The 12,140-nt window shown below is 34.2% G+C and overlaps 1 protein-coding gene across 1 annotated transcript; it reads left to right on the forward strand.

Annotated features, from left to right (window-relative positions):
* Positions 1 to 6,689: 6,689 nt before the first annotated feature.
* LOC115978668 (probable inactive receptor kinase At1g27190) lies at positions 6,690 to 8,947 on the forward strand. The gene has a single exon (XM_031100506.1). The coding sequence runs from the start codon at positions 6,873 to 6,875 to the stop codon at positions 8,706 to 8,708; it is 1,836 nt and encodes a 611-aa protein (XP_030956366.1). The 5' UTR covers positions 6,690 to 6,872; the 3' UTR covers positions 8,709 to 8,947.
* The last annotated feature ends 3,193 nt before the right edge of the window (positions 8,948 to 12,140 follow it).

The following is a 12,140-nucleotide window of genomic DNA, read 5'->3' on the forward strand; positions in this document are numbered from 1 at the left end:
TGACTTTTATTGATTTGTAGATGATGGGAAAATCAACTTCAACATTTGACTTTTTCATAAGAAAATTTTAAATAATTCAAAGACAAGGCTGGTGATGTAGCATACCTCCGTTACTAATATCTTAGTTTTTAAAAATCTGTATGCAAAATCACGTAAAATTAATATTAGTTCTTTCAAGCTCGATCTTAAATTTCATTCACAAATTATATAGGAGTATTATGTTGATCAGTGTGATGAAACCTATTAATCAATAATTATTTTATGACTTTTATTTTGTTTATATTTTGTTAATATTGAATAGATTCAAGTTTTATTTTCATATATATATATATATATATTAATTAATTTAAATATTAGTATATTCATCATTTTGATTAAAACAAATTGGGTTTATCCTTTGACCCCAAAGATAAAATATTGGTTTGTTCATGTCTTTGAACCAAGAAAGGCAGTTGAAAACTTGAAATAGCCCATGATGATTTCTCATTAAGATGACAATACTAACATTGAACACATGAAAAAGGGCAAAACTTCTATCCAGTACTCCAATACATCATACGGGACACAATGATAAGACATAGTCAATTTTAAACACGTTTAGTGTCCAATCCATTGGAACATTGATGCAAGCCAAACCCCATGGAAAATGGCATGATTTAGGGGATCCATATTCCATTAACAAGAAGTTTCATAAGGACATGTCCCTTGGAAATAGTAAGATCTAAACTTAATGGAGCAGCCATCAAGATGACTCTTTCTGCCTTGCTCTAATGATTCTAGCAATTGGAAAGAAACTTGCGAGCCTTCTCCTGGGCTAATGTCAGCATATAAATAAAAGATTATACTATCTTGTTTCGAATAATATTTGTCATGTTAATAATATGACATCAATTTTGACAAAACAACTTTATATTACAATCATTAGAAGTTGCAAGTACAAAAGACTGTAATATATATAAGGACAAAAGAAGCATTTAACAAGAGAATGAACTATGCATAGGGGATATGCTTTTCTAATCTACGGGGGGAGAAAATATACTAGCACCCACAGTAAATACAGAGTTCCATCTCTGAGTATGCAGGTCACACTTCCATGAATTATCTTTCCCTACTTAGGCTACTTTGAAGCTTTTTGGTTAATTAGAAAGAAATGAGGAGGTAATATATGTGTGTGTTACCATTTATGTACGTATGGACAACAAATTAAGATAACGCTACTAGGAAGCATACTTGGCTATAGGAGGAGCGATATTGATGAGAAAGCTGCAGTGTTCGAATCATTTCGGTTTCTTTCATGTATCCTCTTAATATATTCTGCAGCTTTGTCATCAATATCGCTCTCACAAATTGGATACGATGATTTATCCTTTTCTGCTTCAATTAAGTAGGAATCTTGCTTTGGATTGTTCTCTAGCTCCTGGGACCTCTGGCTCCTGGGAAATTCAGGCACCATTGAAGCATTCACAGAAGGAACTTCAGCTGTTGCAGGCACACAATCCATGGGTGGCTGTTTGAAAGTTGTTCCAAGACTCATACTTGCAGGAGAAAGAGTCGACAATTTCATGATGTTTGCCACCAACATCATGGATTTCTTACAAAGAGATTTTTTCTTATGACTGGTCTCGTTAGTCATGGCGCGCGCAGATAATGATGAACTTTTAAACTATTTTCAAGAACACAGATGAACTTATAGCAGAAAAGAACTACGAAGTGGGATTTTAAATTAGTAATGGTCATTGTGCCTTCCAATTTCAAAAAGAAAGTTATTAAGCAATTAAAGTCAAATTGTTCTGTGGGGTTCCATGAAATTGGTGGAATTGAAGGCCTGATTGAGCCAAAGAATGCACAGGCTGACAGGCATAGCTACTGGGCGCGCGGGTCCCTAACCATTCCATAAATTGAAGCCTGTTGTCATGGAAAAGGACGAGCATTTCTCGTTCCCAAATTAACCAAGTAAATATCTATGACTTCTACTCCACACAATTAGATTCTTTTTCTATTATCTATTATTGACCATGCAAGAAGAATTTGATGCATAAACGGATAAACCTATCCCTCCCTTGACAATGCTTCCATATCTTGTAGTAATGACTTTGTGACATTGTGGAATTAGCTAGATCTTTGCATATGCTAAGAATTAGGATATGAAAATTACCGATTATTGCAAAAGCTTAAGCTGTTAGGAAATTTTAAATCTAATCAGTTAAAAATTATTCTGAAAGTAATTCAGAACCCAAACAGCAGACTTGGCAGTACCTACGTTGCATTCACTGGTAACCATGTCTCTTAAAAGCTTGCTATTTCAATAGGGGCCTTTTCAAATTCAATACATTCTATTTTATATGATGCCAGTTGTAAATTTCTTTTGCTAAACTTGAATGGTCCTCATGAGGATATCTAGAAGTTTGATGTATACTGTTGAGCAAGATGGTCAAATTCTAGGAGAACACACACTTACAGAGGAATGATAAGTACATGTGGCTTTCAGTTTCAACTTTGTCATCTTTGAATATCCTGCAATAATTAAAGGAACGCTACTTATTCTTACTATGCCATGAGCTTACTATTCTGTCTCTGTTGCCTTATCTACATGCAATGTTCAAACTCCAATTTGCTTTTCACAGATATGCCAAATTAGAAAAGTAGAAAAACTTTGGACAAGATTCTTCACTGAAGTGATTCTCTTGGTTTTGCTTTCTCTCATCACATCATCTGGTCCATTGTAAAAGGTAGCCTTTCTGAGCTTGATCTAATTAGAATCTGCGAGTGCATGCGTACATGACTGCAGGTAGCATTGCTTCGTTCCATTTGATGGTCATGGTCCCAAATACTCCATCTTCATCACCTTTGTTCATCCAAGCAGTACTGTCCAAACTCTAGATATCAGCTTTTCAATGCAGATACTAATTCTTCGATCTTCTGCTCTTTTTTCTTTGGGTAGATTCTGCTACAATACATTTGAATAAGAAAACATATTTGTTAAGCAACTCAGCCAAGCCTAAGGGCCTGTGTATTGTTTGTAGCTTAAATTGGTTAATTGGTTGCAAATTAGAGTATAAGAGCGTGGATAACTCACAGGTGTGCCTGCATGAGCTAAAGTAGCTCACCACCACCGATAGCATAAAGCATGACGATTTTATTATGAAGTATAACCCCCAAGCTGGGCCTTATAAGCCCTTGAAGGTATGAAGCCCACTTCTAACGAAAGGAAAATCTATTCAATTAAAAAAAATTTATGGAAGTAATGGCATATAAACAACAATTTCACAATATTTTTCACAATAACTAAATTGACAAACTTTTATTAGTTTTTATATAGATTTATTATTGACGAATGCAAATCCGCCATCCCACTTTTTGTATTATATTTTAAATTGTACACACAAAATTTGTAAAAGATAAACCATACGGTCACGAAATAGTGTAATAAATTATCAATTTATAATGATTTATATATATGTGAGTACAATATTTTGTATGACTCTTTACAATGAAATGATACAATGAACTCCTCTTATTTGATCTCCAAGAAACTTTATGATCTAAAAGGGTTATGAAGCTTGATCTTGAATCATGCCTTGATGTCTCCAAGTTGGATGTGTGATTGAATGTATTTGATTTAAAATCACGGGCCGTTAGCTTGATTTCGAACTAAATTGAAAAAAAATCTCTACTTTGACTTGAAGAAGTAGAAATGAGCCTCAAATTTAAGGGAGCAAGGGTGCTCTTTTGGACTTAGAGATGATTCTCTATTTTGTCAAAGTTTTTGTCTTCTTTTTCTCATATGAGAAGCTTTTACTTATTTATAAGTAACTTAATAGCATTTGATTTGGAATTTTCTCTCAGCATTTATTAAGAGTTAATTATGAATTATGAATTTTAAATTTGAATTTGAATTTAATTTGGTCTTATATTTAATAAGAAGTTTTCATATGAGTCTTTTCTTTTGACGTTGTTACATGGCTTTCTTAATTTGATGTTGCGTATGTCATTTTTATGTAAGTGGTGGTAATTTAAAGACTTGACATGTGACTTGATTTCATTTGCTAGTTATCCACTGTTGACACATTATCAATTGAAAATTAATTTGATCACAAATAATTAATCATGATCAATGGGACGGTTTGTATTTCATTCTATACTTCACTTTATACTCTAAAAATTACAACCTCTCTCTCTCTCTCTCTCTCTCTCTCTCTCTCTCATATATATATATATATATATATATATATATATATATATTATCCACACAAATCCTTACTTAGGGCACGTTGAAAGTACCTTTAAAATAAGACAATTGACTAATACAGATAAAACTATTTCATTACATATTCAAATAATAATAATTTTTTTGCTAACTAGTAAAATGCACGAGGACAAGGGGTACAAAATTCACTTACGTTTATTGACAAGACATGTTTATATATACTACATTTTTAATTAATAAATGAAATTCAAACTAGAGAATTTGTACAAAAGAATTCAGTCGATTTAGTTAGAATTTGTTTAGTACTATTTGTGACTCTTAAACACAAATTAAAAAATAGAAGTAGGGTTGCCTTCCGCATAAGTTGAAAAGCACAACCTTTTTACTTTTTTTATTTTTTTTTTGGACTACTATTTAACTTATTTTTACTATTATTCATGGGTCTTATTACATTTTTTTATACTATTCATGAGTTCTAATGTACTATTTTAATTAATTTTTAGTTTTATTTATAGTAATTTAAGCAAAAAATATTTAGTTTCAACTAAATAAACTATTCTCGAATTGACACATATATTAAAATGACGATGTGGAAAGATGTTAACTTTTAAAAGTTAATATGATAATATTAGAACAAGTCAGATCAAGACTTTCATTTTATATAATTATTACTAAACACTAGCTTTAAAAAAATAAAATAAAATAAAAATACTAGACGCTAGCTTTTTTTACTATTTAACTTATCTTTGCTACTATTTATGAGTTTCATTACACTTTTTGACACAATTCTTGAGTTTCACGATACTATTTCAACTAATTTTTAGTTTTATTTACAGTACTTTCAATAAAAAAAATTTAGTTTCAGGTAAATAAATTATTACCAAACGGACACATATATTAAAATGATGATGTAGAATGATGTTAACTTTTAAAAGTTAATAGGATAATATTAGAACAAGTCATCAAAAAAGACCAAAACTTGCATTTTATATTATTATTACTGGACACTAATTTTCTTTTTTCTTTTTCTTTTTTCTTTTTTTAAAATTTTAAGAAACATACTAGACAATAGCTTGTGCAATACATTGAAAAGTTTGGGAATATATATACATATATAACAACCAGTATTTTGTCTCAAATTTTTTGGGAATTATTATGTATTCTTAACCAAACAGTAATTGATCCATTGAAATTTTTGGATTTTTACGACATGTCCTACGTCAAGTTCATTGGATCAACCATCCAAGTACTCCGAAAAAACGTATCGATTTAACTTATTGAAAATGTTAATCTGATTTAATATTTACTCTTTCTTTTTGTTATTATTGAGAACTACTACTCTCTTTCTTAATTAATACTAGAATTTTCTTAAATATTGGACAAAGATTCCAAATAATAAGATAAGTGGCACTTGACCTAATTAACTATTTCATCTGGAACTTCCACATCCATCCTTGATAGTGATAGAGTAGAGACACCAATCTAATTAGAGGAATCACCTACTTTCAAACTTTTTTTTAGCTAATAAGAATGCGAGTTGAAAAAAAAAAGGAACTACGTGTCTGTCACAAACACACACCTCCCAACTAGCTAAAGCTTGCCGAGTCAGTTAAGTTTCTCTCCTAAACAGTAAACGTCGTCGCTTCTCACGTTTCTTAAAACACAAACAAACACTTCATCAAAAAAAAACACAAACAAACAAAAACTACGAAAAAAAAATTATCTTTACTGCATTTTCCCAACACTCCGCAATAATAAATATTTTACACTAAAAATGTTATTAATTTTAAATTTAAACTTACCGCTAAAATTATTGTTTTAATTACTTTTTTATCCTCAGCTAACATTCAATAACAAACTGCCTATTATAAAAAAGAAAGATGTTAGCCAATGCCTTGGGGGAAAAGTCTAGTGCTACATCAAAAGGTATAATTTGTGTCACAACTCGTCCATGTGGTGAGTTGTAGTTGGTAGAAGGGTGATAGTGGAACACCCCTCCACTAATCACAACTCGCCACATGGACGAGTTGTGGCACAAGTTGTGCTTTTTGGTGTGGCACTAGCACTACTCATGCCTTGGGTGCTATTTTTAGAAATATTTTATTAAAAAAATGATAAAAAAATAAATATTGTTAACAGATATTTATATTTATTATGAAAATAGTATCAATAATAACAATTTTCAAGACTAAAACCTATTAATCACATCACATTTTTAGTGTAATAGTCACTTTATAGATACAAAGTTCAGGAATTATTGGATACTTCTAGAATATCATAAATGCATACTTCCTTTTCTCATATAACTATAAGTTCTACTAATTAAATTTATGGTAGAACTTATTAGTATAATTCACGTGAGAAAGAAAATACATATTTATAATAATTTCAAAATATACAATAATTTTTTCAAATCACGAGATCAAGGACCAGGATTGAAGCATGTGGCACCCAATAAAATAAATGGGTAGATAAATGAAAAATCAACTGGTAGTCAAAAGCTGCATTCTCTGTGAGTGTTTTCTTAGTTTAACACAGTCAAATGGCCGCCCACTCTCATTTCTTCATCGCCAATCTTTGTATCTCACTCCCTCTCAAAAACCCAAACTAAAAACAACAAGACAAAAAATCAAAATCAAAATCAAAACGCTGACTCGAAAACACTATGAAGATTTTTCTGATTCTCTCATTAGCTTCAATCTTCTGCTTTTCCCTAAGCAATTCCATTGAAGACGATGTGATGTGCTTGCAAGGCGTGAAGAACTCGCTCTCCGACCCGGCCAACAAGCTGAGTTCATGGACCTTCACGAACTCGTCCGTCGCTTCAATCTGCAAGCTCCAAGGAGTTTCGTGCTGGAACGAGAAGGAGAACCGGCTCATCAGCCTTCAGCTTCCGACGATGCAGCTTTCCGGCGAGGTTCCGGAGTCTCTGAAGTATTGCCGGAGCCTCCAAACCCTAGATCTCTCCAACAACTCCATCTCCGGTCCAATCCCTTCTCAAATCTGTAACTGGTTGCCTTATCTCGTTTCGCTGGATCTCTCCAGGAACGCTCTCGCCGGACCGATCCCGCCGGAGATCGCAGACTGTAAGTTCTTGAACAGCTTGATTTTGGGCAACAACCGCCTCTCCGGTCCGATCCCGTACGGGCTCGGCCGGTTGAACCGGTTGAAGACATTCTCGGTCGCGAACAACGATCTCTCCGGTTCGGTCCCGGCCGATTTGGCGAGCTTTGACGGTTCGGACTTTGACGGCAACGGTAAGCTCTGCGGGAAGCCTTTGGGCTCGAAGTGCGGTGGTCTGAGTAGCAAAAGCCTCGCCATTATCGTCGCCGCCGGTGTTGTCAGCGCCGCCGCGTCTTTGTTCATAGGGTTTGTGATTTGGTGGTGGTTCTTCGTTAGGTCTGGTAGTGGAAAAGGCAAAAGCTATGGTTTTGGTAATGGTGGTGGTTTTAAAGGTGATAGTAGTTGGGTTGAGCTACTTAAGTCTCATAAGCTAATTCAAGTCTCTTTGTTTCAAAAACCAATTGTCAAAGTTAGGCTATCGGATTTGTTAGTTGCAACAAACAATTTCGATTCCGAAAATGTTGTGATCTCGTCGAGAACTGGGGTTTCTTACAAGGCTGTATTGTCAGACGGGTCGGCTTTGGCAATTAAGCGGCTTAATGGGTGTAAGCTAAGCGAGAAGCAATTTCGGTCAGAGATGAATAGATTGGGGCAGTTAAGGCATCCCAATTTGGTGCCTTTGTTGGGTTTTTGTGTTGTTGAGGAAGAGAAGCTTTTGGTGTACAAGCATATGTTTAATGGGACTTTGTATTCTCAATTGCACGGAAGTGGCAATGCTAATAGTCAGTATGGTTTTTTGGATTGGCCGACGAGGTTAAGGATTGGTGTGGGTGCGGCTAGAGGACTTGCTTGGTTACACCATGCTTGTCAACCACCTTATATGCATCAAAACATTAGCTCCAATGTGGTTCTTCTTGACTATGATTTCGAGGCTCGGATCACGGATTTTGGGTTGGCTAGGCTTGTGGGTTGTTCATCTCGCGATTCGAATGATAGTTCGTATGTGAATGGGGATTTGGGAGAGTGTGGTTATGTGGCTCCGGAGTACTCCAGCACAATGGTCGCGTCGTGGAAAGGAGATGTTTATGGTTTTGGGGTTGTGCTTTTGGAGCTGGTGACAGGGCAGAAGCCTCTTGAGGTGACTACTGGAGGGGATGTGTTCAAGGGGAGTTTGGTGGATTGGGTGAGTCAGAAGTTTATCCATGGTGGGAGCAAGGATGCCATAGATAAGGCTCTAAGTGGGAAAGGTCATGACGATGAAATCGTGCAGTTTTTGAGGGTTGCTTGTTCTTGTGTTGCTTCTAGGCCCAAGGATAGGCCTTCTATGTACCAAGTTTATGAGTCATTGAAGAGCATGGCTGAGAAACATGGTTTCTCTGAACAGTATGATGAATTTCCAATGATATTTGGCAAACACGATCCTGACTATAAGGAGTAGCCCAGTTTGGGAAAAGATAAGAACCACCCAAAAAAAAAGGAAGAGCCTTGAGTGCTTTAAGAATTGCAGCATTAGGACATATCTACATTTTGTGTTATGATCTGAAACACGTTTTTAGCCATTGGTATGATTTCCCTGTTCTAATGCTCATTTGTTGTTGGGCATATCTGTATGATACAAGAATTTGTTATGAACTGTAGCTTTATTTAAGAAAATTTCTGTTTTCATTTTGGATTCAATTGCTTCTGAATTATTGTTGTTTGTAATGTGCTGTTCTAAAGACTGACCAATATTGGTTGAACATTATGGTACGAACTTGCGAAAGGAAGTTGTATTGCCATATTGTTTATGTTCAAATTACTGTTACTTGATGCCTCAAGATTCTGATGTAAATGGGATCCCATTAGAACATAGTTATAAGTTATTCTTGTTCATTACCAGATCCACTATTCCAAAATGTTTCTAAGATCATACTAAATATTAAATATATTTCTTCAATACTATCAACACACATTATGAATTGACATCATAGTGGGTTCAGTAAGCATTTTATATGTAAACTAAAAAACTGAAAAGATTGGAATGTGCTGGCTGGTTTGAAGTTGCATTGTTTACTTCTGTAGATAATTCCAAGACTAGTGAGGACTACACCACATAAAGGTTTTTGTAACTGGTAGTAAAACATTTTCCTTATATTAAGGCAATAATTGGAGGTGCTGTTTATTTAATAATTATATTTGTCACATTTCATCTTGTCTGTGTAGGATCAGAATGTTGTGGATGTTGAGAAATTTAGTTTGATTTGAGCTTGAATCATGGAGAAGCTTCAGTGATTTGGTGGAAGTTTTGGTTAACAACATGCTGGGAAAGAGAATAGTCAAATCAGTTCCAATTTCTTTTTCGGTCAAAGTTCAGTTCTGAAGCAAACTCAGATATATAAGTATTAAGTACACATCATTTCTTATTTTTTGTGTGCATAATTTATTAAAGTTGAATCCTCCTCCCCCAATTGCGATGTACCAAAAAAAAAAAAAAAATATATATATATATATATTATAGCGGTATCAAATTATTGAAAAATATTGTGGGCCCTAACTTTACTCAGGTCATGGGCAGTTCTAGTAAAAACCAAAAAGTAATATAGGGGCTCAATGAAGCAATATCGCTGACCGAATACCAAAAATTAATGTCTCCTTGGAAAGAAATACTAGTATTAAAGGTTTCAGTCAAATTCCATAAATAAATAAAAAATAAAAATAAAAAGTTCCAATAAAAAATGAAAAGGGCCTTGTTGTTAAATTTGACACATTTTCATAGAAAGAGTGCTTGAGGGTTTGGGAAAACAGATTGGAAAGGAAGAAAAAAAAAAAAAAAAAAAAGGTTCCAATCAAAATGCCTGATGAGGAAGAGATGTTATTAATTATAAGCTGAATGATTGTACCTTAAGTTTTAAAGTCCTCATTAAACAATACTAATGCAGGCAATACTGCTTTAACACTTTTCAGAATGCATTAGTTCTCTAGTTAGGCACATGGACTGTCCAAATAGACACATGATTACCAACTCCAATTGTGGAGGATTCTTGATGCTTTTCTTCTTACGTGGTTAATGTGAAACATGATATGATGACAAAAAAGTAGATGTGTTATCTTCTCAAGCATTGATGTAATTGCCCTTTTACCTAACGAACGTAGTTCTAGACATGGACATGGTGAGAAAAACAAAGTAGTCATGAACTCTCTCATTAGTCATTATTGATGATTTGCATTGAGATAATGTCTTCAAACAAGCCACAAGTTTTTGGTGCCTCTCTGACCCACCCCACGCATAATTGCTGGTCACAATTTGTCAAAGTGAACAGATTTGCATTATCAAAAAAAATAGCAATTCTTACATAGTCCTGGAACCATGGGACCTATTCTTATGTGAGAACTCTATAAGACTATTTATGTTTTTTTATGCTGCAAATAAAACTTTGTTTGACATAATTGACCTTCTCATGCGCTTAGCACATGTGAATTTTATTGAAGCGCCATGTATCCCCTTTTTTTCCTCTTTAAAAATTGAATCCTTCCATGTTGGTCCAGCCCAATTTACCAGCTCATACATTCTGAAAATGAATGAAACAACCATATGAACGCTCAGCAACACAGTTTTCTCGTGATAACATTAATCATTTTTGCAGGAGAGTTAAATAGCGGTCAACATTATCTGGAAACTATTAATTTTTGCCTTGTCTTTTTTCTGTGGGCCCATAATAGGCCTAATTTGACCCAACTTTGCAATGTCGGGAGGTGCACAAATTGTACATGGTGCATAGAGTATACGCATTTGTGCTAGTACTAGTGGCCAGTTATGGCATTTCCTTGGCTTGTGTGCTCAGAATGCTTAAACACATGTTCGTGGCCCCACACCCGAGTAAGAAGTATATCATAGCCGACATATGCATTATTTTTTTTTTTTTTTTAAACAAAAATGGGAGGAAGTGCGATTTGAGTTGATGCCTTTTACTTAGATGTGGCTATAATAACACTCTACTTATTAGGTCCGTGCAAGAGTAGAAGATTCAAATGAGTCATTAACTCTTTTACAGTATAATGATCTCATTGTATGGAACGGGAACCCATATGTTGAGAAAAAATTATTGCTTGATTAGTCCTTTGAACGAGATCTCATAGTTTTTAATTTAATCAGTGGTAAGCTAAGTCCCTTGCCAATGAAGTTAGTAATTGATAAATGCAGCATTAAATTGATAGCTTGTTCAGGCCTTAGTCGTACTCATACCGTGCCCAGGAAGCACCGGGAATTGTTTTTAGTAATCACTTTTAATGTCAGGTGAATTTTCTGGAGGAGTGGCTAGAATGCTAGAATGGTCACCTTTAATTCATTTTGTTTGGAAGGGAGATGGTGACCTATTAACTTTTCCTTCTGGTTCTTGTGTTGATTGTTGAGAGCAGAGACCATGAAAATACTTTGGATGTGATGGAAGCCTTTTGAAGAGTACGATTGTGGTGCATAGAGCTTCCAAATCTTTGTCAGCTTTTGCATACATAGAGAGCAAAAGCAGTCGAAAAAAATCTACTACCACGCACTTTTTTCACGATTTTACGGTAATTTTGATATAATAAATTGTGAACAATAAAAAAAAAAAAAAAAAAAAAAAGATCCGGTTAATATATAACAAATTTATTTTTGAAAAATTTTTATTAGGAATTAGAAAAGTTATCAAAACTTTTTCAATTTTCGATAAAACTTTTTTCAAAAATGGTATATTATTGTGTGTTCTTAAGATATACGTTAGTAAAATTAAAAAAAAAATGATAAATTTAAATGAAAGTAATTAATAATCCATTACAGTCTACCATATAAGGTTGTGGTCAAAAAATTTGCAAAGCTAATTTGCATGGACTCATACGTGATACATGGTACACC

This window comes from Quercus lobata, chromosome 3 (genome assembly GCF_001633185.2).
Source record: "Quercus lobata isolate SW786 chromosome 3, ValleyOak3.0 Primary Assembly, whole genome shotgun sequence".
Taxonomy (NCBI): domain Eukaryota; kingdom Viridiplantae; phylum Streptophyta; class Magnoliopsida; order Fagales; family Fagaceae; genus Quercus; species Quercus lobata.

Excerpts from the sequence above, each read along its gene's own strand:
- LOC115978668 (XM_031100506.1), top strand. The coding sequence starts at position 6,873 with ATGAAGATTTTTCTGATTCTCTCATTAGCTTCAATCTTCTGCTTTTCC.